The 18,148-nt window shown below is 43.8% G+C and overlaps 1 protein-coding gene across 7 annotated transcripts in view; it reads right to left on the bottom strand.

Annotated features, from left to right (window-relative positions):
* Positions 1–18,148, bottom strand: part of akap9 (A kinase (PRKA) anchor protein 9) — a 129,286-nt gene that overhangs the window by 42,476 nt on the left and 68,662 nt on the right. For all 7 annotated transcript variants that reach the window (XM_045226037.1, XM_045226039.1, XM_045226042.1 and 4 more), the window contains 2 exons: positions 14,578–14,768; positions 7,495–7,748 (listed from right to left, as the gene is read on the bottom strand). In XM_045226037.1, the coding sequence (XP_045081972.1) occupies positions 7,495–7,748; positions 14,578–14,768 (445 nt within the window). The remainder of the gene's footprint in view (positions 1–7,494; positions 7,749–14,577; positions 14,769–18,148) is intronic.

The raw sequence follows: 18,148 nt of genomic DNA, 5'->3' as shown, positions 1-18,148 counted from the left end.
AAAGATACCGGTAGTGCTTCTCCTCGTGTAGGGGAAAAGTAATCCTTTGTAGGGGAGAAAGTCCAAAGTCACATGTTGTACCTGTGGCAAAAAGGCATTCCTGAATCCTGGGAGTGACTGAGGGGGGTAAAATAAAGAGAGACTTAGCTTTAAGATCATGTGCACCTCTGACAGACTTTTCTCTGTCTGTTTTGCTCACTCTCTCAGAGCACAGCGTGACCCTGCCCCTCAGCAGCACTCACTCCCACTCTCTCGCTCGCCCTCTCCCTCGCTCTCTTTCTCCCTCTGGAAGCTCATGAACAATTCCATGCCGCCTCGGCAACACAGCACCGACCTGCAGGGAAGGGAAGCCTCCCGGTCCCCCCTTAATTGCTTTACACATGGAGCAGCCAACCAAGTGTGAACTCTGAAGCCGCCCGATCCAGTGGGGCTCTCGCTGCCCTTCTCCTTTCTCTTCTGTCAATTTCGCTCTCCCGCTTTTACTCTCCCTCTCATTCTTGATCTATCCCTGTAGCCTCTCTCTAGCCTCTTTCTGTTTGTTTGTCACCACACTTTTTTTCTAGCTCATTCTAGTTCCATGCCCCTTCCTCTTTCTCTCTCCCTGTCTTTTCTTATACCCCAGCCTACATTTCAGTGTCTATCTCTGTCTCGGTCTCGATCTATCCCTCTCGAAACAGACATAAAATTAGAGGTTGGGGTCTAAACTAAACTGTTCTCCCAGTGTGTTTTGCAGCAGGCAGGCAGGCAGAGTCTCTCCCTCTTTCACTTCCGGATCAATAGCATGGGCAGGATATTTTTCAGTGAAAAGGGGGAGGGAGTAGTAAGCGTGGTTTCAACCCCCCGGGCTAATGGGGCAGGTATAGCTTTGTAAATAGTCACACTCCCTCTCCCACACCCTCATACACACACAGCCTTTTTGCAGGAGCATGTCAAACATGATTTATATTCCACGTCAGTGCAGATTTACTGACTGAGGCGTTCCGACAGGTTTCCCAAAAATACTGCCATAGCCGCCCTGGTATCACGAGCAAGTGAACTGTAAAACAGTAATGGACTTTCACAATCAACACGTCAGCCTTACATGTCGCTCTCACTGATATATAATAGGAGAGTTAGTGAGCATCACCTACTCCAGCAAATTATTTCCAAAGCCAACCGACATGACATTCAACATTCCAGAGAAACTCATTACATCAAGCCTTATTCACACGACCAGGCCTTACAGACAAGAAACAACGATCCACGATCATTCACTCACAAATAACGAATTAATCAATTCTGTCAGGAAGGAAAACCATTAACGGGGTAGTTCGGGATTTTCCCCAGAGTAATATGAACACATGGATATATTTTTTTATGTATCTGTGACCAGTATTAAGGAAGTTAGAGGTAGTTTCGCGAGCCAATGCTAACTAGCATGCTAGCTGTTCCCATAGACTTCCAGTCATTGCACTAACCCTAGTCAGCAATTGCACTAACGCTAGTTGGCAGCTTCCTTCAAACTGAACGCAGAGACATAGAAATGGTATCCACAAGTTCATCGGACTCTGGGGAAGTAGATAAAGGGCTTCATTGCCCAAATCCCGACTATCCCTTTAAATTAACCATTAGGTCTTGTGAGGACGGAGATCTTGACTGATTTGTGAGCTTGCCTTCCCATCACTAGGCAGTTATCTCCAGTTTGAAGTGACATAGTGTTTGACATGTATTCGCGTAAACCTTGGTCAACATCCCAAATATATTGATTTAAGGTTGGACCGTTGGCAACTTTACACTCGCCCACTGGTTCAGAGTACACAAACCACTGACTTTTATTGGGCTGTCCAGGTAGGGAGCAAAGAGATACTGCATTGATCTCCACACACAGACACACGCAGTTTATCTGTCTGTGTAAAAACAAGCTACGGTTACAGGTGGCTTGTTAGGTCTTTAAAACGCCTGATATCAGATGCAATTACATCTAGCTCTCTTACAGGTGTATTGGAACAGGCCTATATCATACAACATGATGATTCAAGAGAAGTTCTCACACACAGGTTACATGCAAAGTTCAGCCTTTTTCCATCAAGCAGTGAATCACCAAAACCTAGACTAACCCTAGCGCAACATTATTTCAATGTTAAACCAATGATAATGTTTTATGGATCAATGCAACCATCATGAACTCAGTGCTTTCTGTAGTGTTATCACTACATTAAAGGGCGACTGCACTTCCTGATTTGGCGTCGTTTTATATTTGGTTCATTAAGAAATGCTAGCGGCCATGATTGATTTCAAACGTTAGTTGGTTTTGGGGTGTGGATCGATGTGGGTGCAATGATGTATAATGATCAAAATATAAATGTAACATGTAAAGTGTTGGTCGCAGGTTTCTCTACGTCGTTTTAGAGAATTTGGCAGTACGTCCAACCGGCCTCACAACCGCAGACCACGTGTAACCACCCCAGCCCAGGACCTTCACATCCGGCTTCTTCACCTGCGGGTGCTGAAACGGAGGAGTATTTTGTCTGTAATAAAGCCCTTTTGTTGGGAAAAACAGATTCTGATTGGCTGGGCCTGGCTCCCAAGTGGGTGGGCCTATGCCCTCCCAGGCCCACCCATATGTGCCCCTGCCCAGTCATGTGAAATCCATAGATTAGGGCCTAATACATTTATTTCAATTGGCTGATTTCCTTATATGAACTGCAACTCAGTAAATTCGTTGAAATTGTTGCATGCTGCGTTTATCTTTTTGTTCAGTATATATATATATATATATATATATATATATATATACACACATACATAGTGCATTCGGAAACTAATCAGACCCATTGACTTTTTCCACATTTTGTTACGTGACAGCCTTATTCTAAAATGTATTACATGTATTTTTCCTCATCAATGTCCACATAATACCCCATAATGACAAAACGAAAACAGGTTTTTAGAAATTTTTGCAAATGTACTAAACATAACAAACAGAAATACCTTATTTCCATAAGTATTCAGACCCTTTGCTATGAGACTCAAAATTGAGTTCAGGTACATCCTGTTTCCATTGATCATCCTTGAGATGTTTCTACAACTTCATTGGAGTCCACCTGTGGTAAATTCAATTGATTGGACTTGATTTGGAAAGGCACAAACTTGTCTATGTAAGGTCCCACAGTTGACAGTGCATGTCAGAGCAAAAACCAAGCCATGAGGTCAAAGGAATTGTCTGTAGAGCTCCGAGACAGGATTGTGTCGAGGCACAGATCTGGAGAAGGGTACCAAAACATTTCTGCATCATTGAAGGTCCCCAAGAACACAGTGGCCTCCATCATTCTTAAATGGAAGAAGTTTGGTACCACCAAGACTCTTCCTAGAGCTGGCCGCCCAGCCAAACTGAGCAATCGGGGGAGAAGGGCCTTGGTCAGGGATGTTTTTTAGTGGCAGGGACTGGGAGAATAGTCAGGATCGAGGGAAAGATTAATGACGTAAAGTACAGAGAGATCCTTGATGAAAACCTGCTCCAGAGCGCTCAGGACCTCAGACTGGGGAGAAGGTTCACCTTCCAACAGGACAACGACCCTAAGCACACAGCCAAGACAATGCAGGAGTGGCTTCGGGACAAGTCTCTGAATATCCTTGAGTTGCCCAGCCAGAGCCCAGACTTGAACTCGATCGAACGTCTCTGGAGAGACCTGAAAATAGCTGTGCAGTGACACTCCCCATCCAACCTGACAGACCTTGAGAGGCTCTGCAGAGAAGAATGGAAGAAACTCCCCAAATACAGGTGTGCCAAGCTTGTAGCGTCATACCCGAGAAGACTTGAGGCTGTAATCACTGCCAAAGGTGCTTCAACAAAGTACTGAGTAAAGGGTCTGAATACTTATGTAAATGTGGTATTTCAGCTTTTTATTTTTAATAATTTGTAAGTCGCTCTGGATAAGAGCGTCTGCTAAATGACGTAAATGTAAATGTAAATGTAATAACTTTGCTAAAATGTCTAAAAACGTGTTTTTGTTTTGTCATTATGGGGTATTGTGTGAGGGAAAAAACATTTTAATCAATTTTAGAGTAAGGCTGTAATGTAACAAAATGTGGAAAAGTCAAGGGGTCTGAATACTTTCCAAATGCACTGTATGCATGTATGTATGTATGCATGCATGCATGCATGCATGTATGTATGTATGTATGTATGTATGTATGTATGTATGTATGTACAGTGAGGGTATTGGATCCCCTGCTGATTTTGTACGTTTGCCCACTGACAAAGAAATGATCAGTCTATAATTTTAATGGTAGGTTTATTTGAACAGTGAGAGACAGAATAACAACAACAAAATCCAGAAAAATGCATGTCAAAAATGTTATAAATTGATTTGCATTTTAATGAGGGAAAAAAGTATTTGACCCCCTCTCAATCAGAAAGATTTCTGGCTCCCAGATGTCTTTTATACAGGCAACGAGCAGAGATTAGGAGCACACTCTTAAAGGGAGTGCTCCTAATCTCATCTTGTTACCTGTATAAAAGACACCTGTCCACAGAAGCAATCAATCAATCAGATTCCAAACTCTCCACCATGGCCAAGACCAAAGAGCTCTCCAAGGATGTCAGGGACAAGATTGTAGCCCTACACAAGGCTGGAATGGGCTACAAGACCATCGCCAAGCAGCTTTGTGAGAAGGTGACAACAGAAGAAACACAAAAGCACTGTCAATCTCCATCGGCCTGGGGCTCCATGCAAGATCTCACCTCGTGGAGTTGCAATGATCATGAGAACGGTGAGGAATCAGCCCAGAACTACACGGGAGGATCTTGTCAATGATCTCAAGGCAGCTGGGACCATAGTCACCAAGAAAACAATTGGTAACACACTACGCCATGAAGGACCTGCAAGGTCCCCCTGCTCAAGAAAGCACATATACAGGGCCGTCTGAAGTTTGCCAATGAACATCTGAATGATTCAGAGGAGAACTGAGTGAAAGTGTTGTGGTCAGATGAGACCAAAATCGAGCTCTTTGGCATCAACTCAACTCGCTGTGTTTGGAGGAGGAGGAATGCTGCCTATGACCCCAAGAACACCATCCCCACCGTCAAACATGGAGGTGGAAACATTATGCTTTGGGGGTGTTTTTCTGCTAAGGGGACAGGACAACTTCACCGCATCAAAGGGACGATGGACAGGGCCATGTACCCTCAAATCTTGGGTGAGAACCTCCTTCCCTCAGCCAGGGCATTGAAAATGGGTCGTGGATGGGTATTCCAGCATGACAATGACCCAAAACACATGGCCAAGGCAACAAAGGAGTGGCTCAAAAAGAAGCACATTAAGGTCCTGGAGTGGCCTAGCCAGTCTCCAGACCTTAATCCCATAGAAAATCTGTGGAGGGAGCTGAAGGTTCGAGTTGCCAAACGTCAGCCTCGAAACCTTAATGACTTGGATCTGCAAAGAGGAGTGGAACAAAATCCCTCCTGAGATGTGTGCAAACCTGGTGGCCAACTACAAGAAACGTCTGACCTCTGTGACTGCCAACAAGGGTTTTACCACCAAGTACTAAGTCATGTTTTGCAGAGGGGTCAAATACTGATTTCCCTCATTAAAATGCAAATCAATTTATAACATTTTTGACATGCGTTCTTCTGGATTTTTTTGGTTGTTATTCTGTCTCTCACTGTCCAAATAAACCTACCATTAAAATTATAGACTGATCATGTCTTTGTCAGTGGGCAAACGTACAAAATCAGCAGGGATCAAATACTTTTTTCCCTCACTGTATATATATATATATATATACACACACACCCCCTGGATTGCTTACGCTATGTATTGGCCATTGAGAGGCTTTGAAGGCACCGGTCGAGTCCTTCATAGGAATGAATGGACTTCTACAGTATTTCAATTAAATGTTTCAAGGACAAACTTACATGTATTTAAGTATTTTATGTTGTAGTGGGGACAGTAACATTAGTACTTTCTAAAAAAAATACTTTAAGGAATATGTTTTTATGTTTTTTATTTAAATGTGTATGTTTAACTCACATAAATAAAAAATATATATATATATATAATTAAAAAGTATGCATTAAGGTGTCTGTAATATAATAAATGTGTCAAAAACAAATGTAGACATTAATAAATGCATTTCTATAGCTTCTAAAATATTTTTTACAATGGAGGAGGAGTACCAAGTTGGCTATGCGGTGGCTACAATACAGCGCCTCCTATCAGTCATCCAGGGTTTATATGCATCATTGTGTGGGTGTCTATTTTGTGTGTTCGTAGGTGGGAACAGTTAGCCAAATTATTTTACCAATTAGCTTCAGCAGGCTGGTGTGCGACTGTGGCAAAATTGGTTTGACTTTGGATAGCCTATCTCCGGGGCTAGTAAGTGACCGTCAATAAATTACACAATGTAATGAGATAATATTTTCATGTTGCTCACCTTTTAGTTCACATTAAATGCTTTCAAAATGTGTATATGAATTTACACAACTTATAGTTGGGTTGTGGCTTTTAAGTTATTTAAATTTGGAGCTATTGGAATTTTTACATTGTCCCATGTACATTGTGTAATTTACCGATGGTCCCCAACTAGCCACAGGGATATTTAAAGTCAATGCTTGTCCTTGAATCTCTTCTGAGCTATTTTTACATGCACAACCACTACACCGTGAGTAATGCTTGAATATAGGACAAGCAGAACAGAAGATGCAGTATGATGCAGAAACTGTACCACATTTTAATTATGTATAAAGCATCTCTAGGCTGACAGAGGGCACATGCACAGTGCATGGGCAGTAGTAGACTGAGGGGGAGGAGTCATCAGAGTCCAGCTGGATTATAATAGGCAAGGGGGGAGGAAGAGAGACAACGCTATCTATGCAAATCCGCCTGTATCTATAGGCAATCACTGGGAATGAACCAGCCCTATTGTGTGGTGAATGAATTCTAGCTCCGGCTATCTCATTGCGAACAGGATTCTGCAGTCTCATCTCTGTGTGTGAATAGACAAAAAAACCACAGGGGGTTATGACCGTGTAAAATACATTGTGTATTGTCAGTGAGTGGCCAATTACACATTTGACAATAACTGCAAGCATGTCATTTATGTATTTGACAAAGAGCGCATGTAGTTTACGTCATTGTAGCTTCCAAAAACTTAACAGCCACAACTAACTTGAATTAAGTAACAATACGGGAATGTCAACAAGAGAATGTTTAGGTGATACATCCAATCATTACCAACCGTTGTATAGCACTGGTATTTTGCACTCACACAGTTCCCGGAATTGTGTATTTATAGTATGTAGCCTACCGCTAGATATGTCAGAGAGGCTTTAGTTTGCGCCATAATGCTTTAAAATCAACAACAGCCTTTTAAATTATGGTCCATTTGTATAAGGTAATACAAATTTACAGAACATATTCATTTTCTGTGTGTGGTCCACAATATTTGTGCTGAGCACACCACGCTCTTACTAAGGGAACCTTGACGCACATTTTTAATCAAGCTGTGTCGTACCTGATTGGTCGTCTCTGTGATAGCCACCAGCAGTTTCTCTACGGCGGCCTGGAGGCGGGAGCTAATATTCATGAGGTACTCCTCGTTCTCCAGCTGAAGCTCCGCTCCTGGCAACAGGCTGTCAGTCATCATCTGCTGGGACATCTCCAGGCCCTCGTCCGTCTCTATCTCGCCCGACCACACGCTCACATCGTCCACCCCAGTCTCGCTACCTTGGCAACTCTCAGTGGTCGACGCATCTGGGCAGGAAATACCTAAATGGAGGGCAAGGTTAATTGTCAGGAGAATACACTTCATTGGAAAATAATAGTGTTCATTGTCACCAATATCAACCATTCATTCATTTAATCATTTTCATCCAAACAATTAAATTTTTGGCAAAGCATTTAACAACAATTATAATATAAGGGATGGTATCCCAGGTCTTAATCAGACACAAGGCTTCCGAGGAGTTGCCCATCCCTTCCTTGGTCTAGTAGTCTGAGCACTGTCCTTGTGCTAATATCAAATCAAAATCCAATTAAATTGTATTGGTCACATACACATAATTAGCAGATGTTATTGCAGGTGTAGTGAAATGCTTGTGTTCCTAGCTCCAATAGTGCAGTTGTATCTAACAATTCACAACAATACACACAAATCTAAAAGTAAAAGAATGGATTTAAGAAATATATAAATATTAGGACGAGCAATGTCGGAGTGGTAATGACTAAAATACAGTAGAATACAGTATATACATATGAAATGAGTAAAACAGTATGTTAACATTATTAAAGTGACTAGTGTTCCATTATTAAAGTGACCAGTGATTCCATGTCTATGTACATAGGGCAGCGGCCTCTAAGGTGCAGGGTTGAGTAACCGGGTGGTAGCTGGCTAGCGATGGCTATTTAACAGTCTGATGGCGTTGAGATAGAAGCTGGTTTTCAGTCTCTTGTCCCAGCTTTGATGCACCTGTACTGACCTCGCCTTCTGGATGATAGCGGGGTGAACAGGCCGTGGCTCGGGTGGTTGATGTCCTTTATGATCTTCTTGGCCTTCCTGTAACATTGGGTGCTGTAGGTGTCCTGGAGGGCAGGCAGTGTGCCCCCGGTGATGAGTTGGGCAGCCCACACCACCCTCTGGAGAGCCTTGCGGTTACGGGCGGTGCAGTTGCCGTACCAGGCGGTGATACAGCCCGACAGGATGCTCTCAATTGTGCATCTGTAAAAGTTTGAGAGGGTCTTAAGGGCCAAGCTGCATTTCTTCAGCCTCCTGCGGCCCGTCAGGAAGGCCAGGACCCAGTTGCACAGGCGGGGTTCAGACCCAGGGCCCCAAGCTTAATGATGAGCTTGGAGGGTACTATGGTGTTGAAGGCTGAGCTAGTCAATGAACAGCATTCTTACATAGGTATTCCTCTTGTCCAGATGGGATAGGGCAGTGTGCAATGCGATGGCGATTGCATCGTCTGTGGATCTGTTGGGGCAGTATGCAAATTGAAGTGGGTCTAGGGTGTCAGGTAAGGTGGAGGTGATATGATCCTTAACTAGCCTCTCAAAGCACTTCATGATGACAGGAGTGAGTGCTACGGGGCGATAGTCATTTAGTTCAGTTACCTTTGCTTTCTTGGGCACAGGAATAATTGTGGACATCTGGAAGCCAGTGGGGACAGCAGACTGGGATAGGGAGATATTGAATATGTCCGTAAACACTCCAGCCAGCTGGTCTGCGCATGCTCTGAAGACACGGCTAGGGATGCAGTCTGGACCGGCAGCCTTGCGAGGGTTAAGACGCTTAAATGTCTTACTGACCTTGGCCACAGAGAACGAGAGCCCACAGTCTTTGGGAGCGGGCCGCGTCGGTGGTACTGTGTTATCCTCAAAGTGGGCAAAGAAGGTGTTTAGCTTGTCCGGGAGCAAGACGTCTGTGTCCGCAACGTGGCTGGTTTTCCCTTTGTAATCCATGATTGTCTATTGTCTGTAGACCCTGCCACATACGTCTCGTGTCTGAGCCGTTGAATTGCAACTCCACTTTTTCTCTGTACTGATGTTTTGCCTGTTTGATTGCCTTACGGAGGGAATAACTACACTGTTTGTATTCAACCATATTCCCAGTCACCTTGCCGTGGTTAAATGCGGTGGTTCGCACTTTCAGTTTTGCGTGAACACTGCCATCTATCCACGGTTTTTGGTTTGGGTAGGTTTTAATAGTCACAGTGGAAACAACATCCCCTATACACTTCCTGATGAACTCAGTCACCGTGTCCGTGTATACATCAATGTTATTCTCAGAGGCAACCCGGAACATATCCCAGTCCGCGTGATCAAAACAGTCTTGAAGCATGGATTCCGATTGGTCAGACCAGCATTAAATAGACCTTAGTACAGGTACTTCCTGTTTGAGTTTCTGCCTATAAGAAGGGAGGAGCAGAAAGTGAAGGGGATACCTAGTCAGTTGTACAACTGCACGCATTCAACTGAAATATGTATTCCGCATAGAATGGAGTCGTGATCTGATTTGCCGAAGGGAGGGTGGGGGAGGGCCTTGTAGCCATCCTGGAAGGAGCGTAACAATGGTTGAGAGTTTTTCAAGCGTGAGTAGTACAGGTAATGTGTTGATAGAACTTCTGTAGCGTTTTCCTCAATATGCTTTGTTAAAATCACCATCTACAATATCACATTCATACTACTACAGTCTCAATCCTAGCTGACTGGTAGTGCCACCCCAGACACGACCACACACACACTAAACAGCAAAGAACAGACATTTAATGATCCACAATTGCCTCTTTATTCTCAGGAGGGACACAAGTCATCTCTCTTTTCTCTACTTCTTTCTCCTTCTCTCTTTTCAGTGCATTGGTCCACACTTTTCTAGCAAGGGAATGCAGGGGGAGAGAGTACGGATCAGTTGGCATCTTCTATCATGACTGCTAACCGCACTTGAATGCAAATACACATGCCACAGACACCATGCAAGTTGTAAGGATATGTGTGGTTGATACCAGAGTATGAGATGACGGTGAAGGGGGAAGAGGAGAATCCTGAATGTCATGTACTTTGTGAAAACAAAATCTCAATAACAATATCCTCTTGGAAGGAGTCAGTACTATTGTGCACATTGATTATTTTTCAGTTTATCCAAACATCAAGTTCACTTCACAGTCAAATAAACCCTGTCAACAGCTATACTTCATTGATAAAAAACCAGAACATATGAAAAAGGTTTTAAAAAAAGTCAAACGGTTGGTTAACTAGCAAGTTCTCTGAACTGTAAAATCTAACCACAATAATTAACCCTAGTTATGCATTTGTGCGTGCGTGTGTCCGTGCGTTTGTTTTACATGTGCATATGCACACTACAGTATGTGTGTGTACACGCGTGTGTGTATGTGTGTTTCGTGTGTGTAGAGAGGGCAGGCAGATGTTTACTTGAGGGGAGATGTTCGCACACTAGAGCAGACTTCACCACTTAAAGGAATACTGCAGGATTCTGGCATTTATCTACTTACCCAGAGTCAGATGAACTTGTAAATAACATGTTTATGTCTTTGCGTGCAGTATGAAGGAAGTTAGCAGTAGTTTCGCTAACTAGCTTTACTACTGTACCTGTAGACTTCCAGTCATTGCACTTAAATGCCAGAATCTCGCAGTATCCCCTTAAGCCTGTAGACACAGAACGGAGAGGCATATGGTTAAGCTTGGCAGGGCATTGTGTCTTAAAACACACTTGTCTTGTTTGGGGACTCCGCCTTTGGGCCACATACCAAGAGATGAGTATATAGATGCTAAGGAGTGTAATGGTATAACTACTATTGTCTGATAGTTAGGGAGTGGTTGGGGGAATAGATGGACCATAACATTGAAGGTTCAAATCCAGGGTTGGGTATACTGCTGTTGTGCCCTTGAGCAAGTGCACCTGACCTCAATTGCTTCATTCAGCTATCTAGTCGTGTGATTCTATGATGTGTGAAATAAAGGTTATGAGCAAATACTGTATGGAGGCAATTATACGTTCTGTTAAAACCAGGTAGTCGTATGGGGCAGCGACCAGGAAAAACTCTGAGCCCTACAATAATTATTCTGATTGGCTGGGCCTGGCTCAGTGGGTGGGCCTATGCCCTCCCAGGCCCACCCATGGCTGTGCCCCTCATCAGTCTAGTGAAATTCATAGTTTAGGGCCTAATGAATTTATTTCAATTGATTTATTTCCTTACATGAACTGTAACTCTGTAAAATCTTAATTGTTGTATGTTGAGTTATATTTTTGTATAGGAATTTTCCCCCTGTATCCTTAGCAGCTTGGTTCGGTACGCAGTTGACTTTCACACAAACTGTATACAAGTTTTGAATATTGGCAAAGTAAACGATATATACTCAGTTTATTAGGTACACCCATCTAGTACCGGGTCGGAACCACCTTTGCCCCAAGAACAGCCAGAATTATTTGGGGCATGGAAACGTTGCTCAATTGGTATCAAGGGACCTAATGTGTGCCAGGAAAACATTCCCCACACCATTACAGCACCTGTACCGTTGACAACAGGCAGGATGGGGCCATGTACTCAAGCTGCTTACGCCAAATCCTTACTCTGCCATCAGCATGACGCAACAGGAACCGGGATTCGTCGGACCAGGCGATGTTTGTCTATTGTTGGTGATCGCGTGCCCACTGGAGCTGCTTCCTCTTGTTTTTAGCTGATAGGAGTAGAACCCGTTGTGGTCGTCTGCTGCAATAGCCCATCCGTGACAAGGACCTACAAGTTGTGCGTCCCGCGATGCCGTTCTGCACATCACTGTTGTACTGCGCCGTTATTTGCCTGTTTGTGGCCCTCCTGTTAGCTTGCACGATTCTTGCCATTCTCCTTCGACCTCTCATCACCTAGCTGTTCTCACCCACAGGACTGCAGCTGACTGGATGTTTTTTGTTTGTCACACCATTCTCGGTAAACCATAGACACTGTCGTGCGTGAAAAGCCCAGGAGGCTGACCGTTTCTGAGATACTGGAAGCGGCGCGCCTGGCACAGACGATCATACCACGCTCATAGTCGCTTAGGTCACTTGTTTTGCCCATTTTAACGTTCAATCGAACAGTAACTGAATGCCTTGATGCCTGTCTGCCTGCTTTATATAGCAAGCCACGGCCACGTGACTCACTGTCTGTAGGAGTGAACCATTTTCGTGAACGGGGTGGTGTACTCAATAAACTAGCCACTGAGTGTACATCAACAATTCATTCAATTTGATGCATAGGTCCCACAGAGCAAGGTCCCATAAAGAAAGGTAGCAGGCAGGGGCGGTGTGTTCAATAGGGCGATATGGGCGACGCACTGCCAAACGGGAAAAGGAAGGGATTTTTTTTCTAATCAATTATATCACGGCAACACTAGTTATCAGTGTTGTAATCTAGACGTCTGATCTGCCACAGTGCCACTAAATGTCCAATCAGGCTAAAGTCGTGCTTCAAATGCCCCCCCTTTTGGGGCGATTTCAGTCAGGTTGAAAATCGCCCAGAAGTCTGTCATAGACTCCCATGTAAAATCTATTTTTTTCAAATATCAGAGCTTTCAATACAATCTCTATGGGTTTCTGAGGGCTTGCACTTACGTGCTTTCGTCATACGTAACGTAACCATGAACGTAACTAAGAAAAGAGCGGGTAGCAGCGTCAATCAATTCACTATTACTGTCAAAATGGCTAGGCTTCAGTGCAACTCGATTGTGTCTTTGAAAGAAGTTCCTTTTTGTCGGCGAACAAATGAAGATAAATTGGCAACGAAACAATTAGGACCTCCCAGACCAAATTTAATAATTCAACAGGTTTCTACTAAAGGGGGGAAGTCCTACACCCGAGGATTTTCCAAAAATTGGTACGAACGAAAAACCTGGCTAGCAGGCTGCGATGTAGCTAATGCAGTCTTCTGCTACCCCCTGCTTACTCTTTCACCCTGAAGGCGGCACGGCAGACAGCACCGCTTGGACAGCGACTGGTGTGTAACGGACATGCACCATCTTTCAGGAAAGATTAAGAAACATGAGCTGTCAAAGACCCACATGGATAGCTGTTTGAGATTGTCTGCTTTGGGGAGAGTGAACATTCCCACTCAACTGGATGAGGGATACAGGCTAGCTGTCCGCCGCCACAACGATGAGGTTAGTGTTGATAATCACAAGTTTACTGGAGAACTGAAACTGACAAGGCTGACAAGATAGGACCTTTTTGTCCATTGTTATTGGATAGGAACAGAACTTATAACCAGCTCCTGACCTAAATAGATCTTAGCACAACATTTTACTCAACATATCATATTCCATATTCACTATAACAAATATATTTACTACGACATTAGCAAGAACCGCCACATCCTCAGCCGGCTAATCCAGTGTGTGAAGTTTTGCGGAGTGTTTGAGTTAGCTTTGCGAGGCAAAGATGAAACTGAGGGCTCCACCAACCCTGGTAAGCCAACACTTTTGAGATCAGTCAATAAATGCTTCTGGTATTGACTTATATGCTGCCCCTGTCTTCATGTTGTTGCTGGACATATCTTTTTTAAAATGTGTGTAGGTCACCTAAATCATCAGAAAAATTGCCCCCCTTGAGAATTTTTTCAGGAGCCGCCACTGGTAGCAGGTAACCAGTCAGTCAGGACCTCTTTAGACTGGCAATAATGGTTTGAAACTGGCAAGACTTCATTAATTCTGATATTTACCATTTGCATTTTTGGCAATAAGTATTCTCTCTCCCCATCTTTCTTTCCTCTCCTGTGTATATTTCTGTTACACACCCAGACCTCAAACCTTGCACATCTACTTCTTTCCCTCCCTCATTTTATCTTCTTTTGGTTTTGTCTGGCTCTATTTAATGAAATCTAAATCATCTTGATGGAGTGGGATTGAGCTCTTCCAAGACTTCGATCCCCAAGGGGGCCTGATTGGTGTCATACTTTTGTTGCATTCCTAGCTACTAATCATGGTCTTCAGTTAAGAGTAATCAGATGTGTTGGTTAGAGATAAGGTCCGGAGGAGCCATATTGCTGACCCCATTTTACTTCTCACAACATGCATAGGTGGTAGGGTTTGATTTGGAATTGGCTGCTCAACTAACCTCCAGCAGCACCTGTGGCAGGCTTGAAGGGCTCACCAGCAGCTCTCTGCCAGGTGGGTCTCTGTAAGAAGGAAGGGGGTACCAGTAGCCCCTCCACGTGACGCCCGATGGTCTCCTCAGCGGCCGCTGTGGTCTTGAGCACATCACTCAGCACCTGGCGGAGGCTCTCATTGGCCTTACGCAGCAGATTCCTGTGGAAAGAGAAAAAATAAAAAAGAATATGTTGTTTGGACCAAAGATTATGGTCTTTCATTCACTTGAAACACATATTTTTGGTACGTGTGAGGTTGGCAAGATGCATATCGCACAAGTGCTTTGGTTAACCACATACAGTGAGGGAAAAAAGTATTTGATCCCCTGCTGATTTTGTACGTTTGCCCACTGGCAAATAAATGATCAGTCTATAATTTTAATGGTAGGTTTATTTGAACAGTGAGAGACAGAATAACAACAAAAAAATCCAGAAAAACGCATGTCAAAAATGTTATAAATTGATTTGCATTTTAATGAGGGAAGTAAGTATTTGACCCCCTCTCAATCAGAAAGATTTCTGGCTCCCAGGTGTCTTTTATACAGGTAACGAGCTGAGATTAGGAGCACACTCTTAAAGGGAGTGCTCCTAATCTCAGCTTGTTATCTGTATAAAAGACACCTGTCCACAGAAGCAATCAATCAATCAGATTCCAAACTCTCCACCATGGCCAAGACCAAAGAGCTCTCCAAGGATTTCAGGGACAAGATTGAAGACCTACACAAGGCTGGAATGGGCTACAAGACCATCGCCAAGCAGCTTGGTGAGAAGGTGACAACAGTTGATGCGATTATTCGCAAAAGGAAGAAACACAAAAGAACTGTCAATCTCCCTCGGCCTGGGGCTCCATGCAAGATCTCACCTCGTGGAGTTGCAATGATCATGAGAACGGTGAGGAATCAGCCCAGAACTACACAGGAGGATCTTGTCAATGATCTCAAGGCAGCTGGGACCATAGTCACCAAGAAAACAATTGGTAACACACTACGCCGTGAAGGACTGAAATCCTACAGCGACCGCAAGGTCTGCTCAAGAAAGCACATATACAGGCCCGTCTGAAGTTTGCCAATGAACATCTGAATGATTCAGAGGAGAACTGGGTGAAAGTGTTGTGGTCAGATGAGACCAAAATTGAGCTCTTTGGCATCAATTCAACTCGCCGTGTTTGGAGGAGGAGGAATGCTGCCTATGACCCCAACACCACCATAGCCACCGTCAAACATGGAGGTGGAAACATTATGCTTTGGGGGTGTTTTTCTGCTAAGGGGACAGGACAACTTCACTGCATCAAAGGGACGATGGACAGGGCCATGTACCGTCAAATCTTGGGTGAGAACCTCCTTCCCTCAGCCAGGGCATTGAAAATGGGTCGTGGATGGGTATTCCAGCATGACAATGACCCAAAACACACGGCCAAGGCAACAAAGGAGTGGCTCAAGAAGAAGCACATTAAGGTCCTGGAGTGGCCTAGCCAGTCTCCAGACCTTAATCCCATAGAAAATCTGTGGATGGAGCTGAAGGTTTGAGTTGCCAAACGTCAGCCTCGAAACCTTAATGACTTGGAGAAGATCTGCAAAGAGGAGTGGGACAAAATCCCTCCTGAGATGTGTGCAAACCTGGTGGCCAACTACAAGAAACGTCTGACCTCTGATTGCCAACAAGGGTTTTTCCACCAAGTATTTGTAACATTAATAACATTTTTGACATGCGTTTTTCTGGATTGTTTTGTTGTTATTCTGTCTCTCACTGTTCAAATAAACCTACCATTAAAATTATAGACTGATCATGTCTTTGTCAGTGGGCAAACGTACAAAATCAGCAGGGGATCAAATACTTTTTTCCCCTCACTGTATGTACATAGAAACATGTGGTACTTGGTCATATTCATCTCTTTTTGAAGAAACTTTTGTGTTGAAAAATAAAAATAAAGTAGCTAAAATATTTTAATTTTGGTCTTTAAGAGCAGCCTTCGGAAAGTATTCAGACCCCTTGACTTTTTCCACATTGTTATGTTACAGCCTTATTCTAAAATTGATTAAATTGTTTTTTCCCCCCCTCATCAATCTACACACAATACCCCATAATGACAAAGCAAAAACAGGTTTTTAGAAATTTCTGCTAATTATTATTATTTTTACCCAGGAAATATCAAATTTACATAAGTATTCAGACCCTTTAGTCAGTACTTTGTTAAAGCAACTTTGGCAGCGATTACAGCATTAAGTCTTCTTGGGTATGACGCTACAAGCTTGGCACATCTGTATTTGGGGAGTTTCTCCCATTCTTCTCTACAGATCCTCTCAAGTTCTGTCAGGTTGAATGGGGGGCGTTGCTGCACAGCTACTTTCAGGTCTCTCCAGAGATGTTCGATCGGGTTCAAGTCCGGCCTCTGGCTGGGCCACTCAAGGACATTTAGAGACTTGTCCCGAAGCCACTCCTGCGTTGTCTTGGCTGTGAGCTTAGGGTCGTTGTCCTGTTGGAAGGTGAACCTCCGCCCCAGTCTGAGGTCCTGAGCGGTTCTGGAGCAGGTTTTCATCAAGGATCTCTCTGTACTTTGCTCCGTTCATCTTACCTTGATCCTGACTAGTCTCCCAGTCCCTGCCGCTGAAAAACATCCCCACAACATGATGCTACCACCACCATGCTTCACTGTAGGGATGGTGCCAGGTTTCCTCCAGACGTGACGCTTGGCATTCAAGCCAAAGCGATCAATCTTGGTTTCATCAGACCAGAGAATCTTGTTTCTCATGGTCTGAGAGTCTTTAAGTGCCCTTTGGCAAACTCCAAGCTGTCTGTCATGTGCCTTTTACTGAGGAGTGGCTTCTGTCTGGCCACTCTACCATTAAGGCCTGATTGGTGGAGTGCTGCAGAGTTGGTGGTCCTTCTGGAAGGTTCTCCCATCTCCACAGAGGAACTCTAGAGCTCTGTCAGAGTGACCATCAGGTTCTTGGTCACCTCCCTGACCAAGGCCCTTTTCCCCCGATTGCTCAGTTTGGCCGGGCAGCCAGGTCTAGGAAAGAGTCTTGGTGGTTCCAAACTTCTTCCATTTAAGAATGATGGAGGCCACTATCTTCAATGCTGCAGAAATGTTTTGGTACCCTTCCCCAGATCTGTGTGTTGACACAATCCTGTCTCGGAGCTCTATGGACAATTCCTTCAACCTCATGGCTTGGTTTTTGCTCTGACATGCACTGCCAACTGTGGGACCTGATACAGACAGGTGTGTGCCTTTCCAAATCATGTCCAATCAACAGAATTTACCAAAGGTGGACTCCAATCAAGTTTTAGAAACATCTCAAGGATGATCAATGGAAACACGATGCACCTGAGCTCAATTTTGAGTCTCATAGCAAAGGGTCTGAATACATACGTGAATAAGGTATCGGTTTATTATTTTTAATACATTTGCAAAAATGTCAAAAAAACTGTTTTCGCATTGTCATTATGGGGTATTGTGTGTAGATTGATGAGGATTATTATTTTTTAAATCCATTTTAGCATAAGGCTGTAACTTATCAAAATGTGGAAAAGGTAAAGGGG

Source organism: Coregonus clupeaformis, chromosome 17, assembly GCF_020615455.1.
Source record: "Coregonus clupeaformis isolate EN_2021a chromosome 17, ASM2061545v1, whole genome shotgun sequence".
Lineage (NCBI taxonomy): Eukaryota > Metazoa > Chordata > Actinopteri > Salmoniformes > Salmonidae > Coregonus > Coregonus clupeaformis.
The sequence above is the reverse complement of the archived record's forward strand: the minus strand, read 5'-3'. Positions and strand labels throughout refer to the sequence as shown.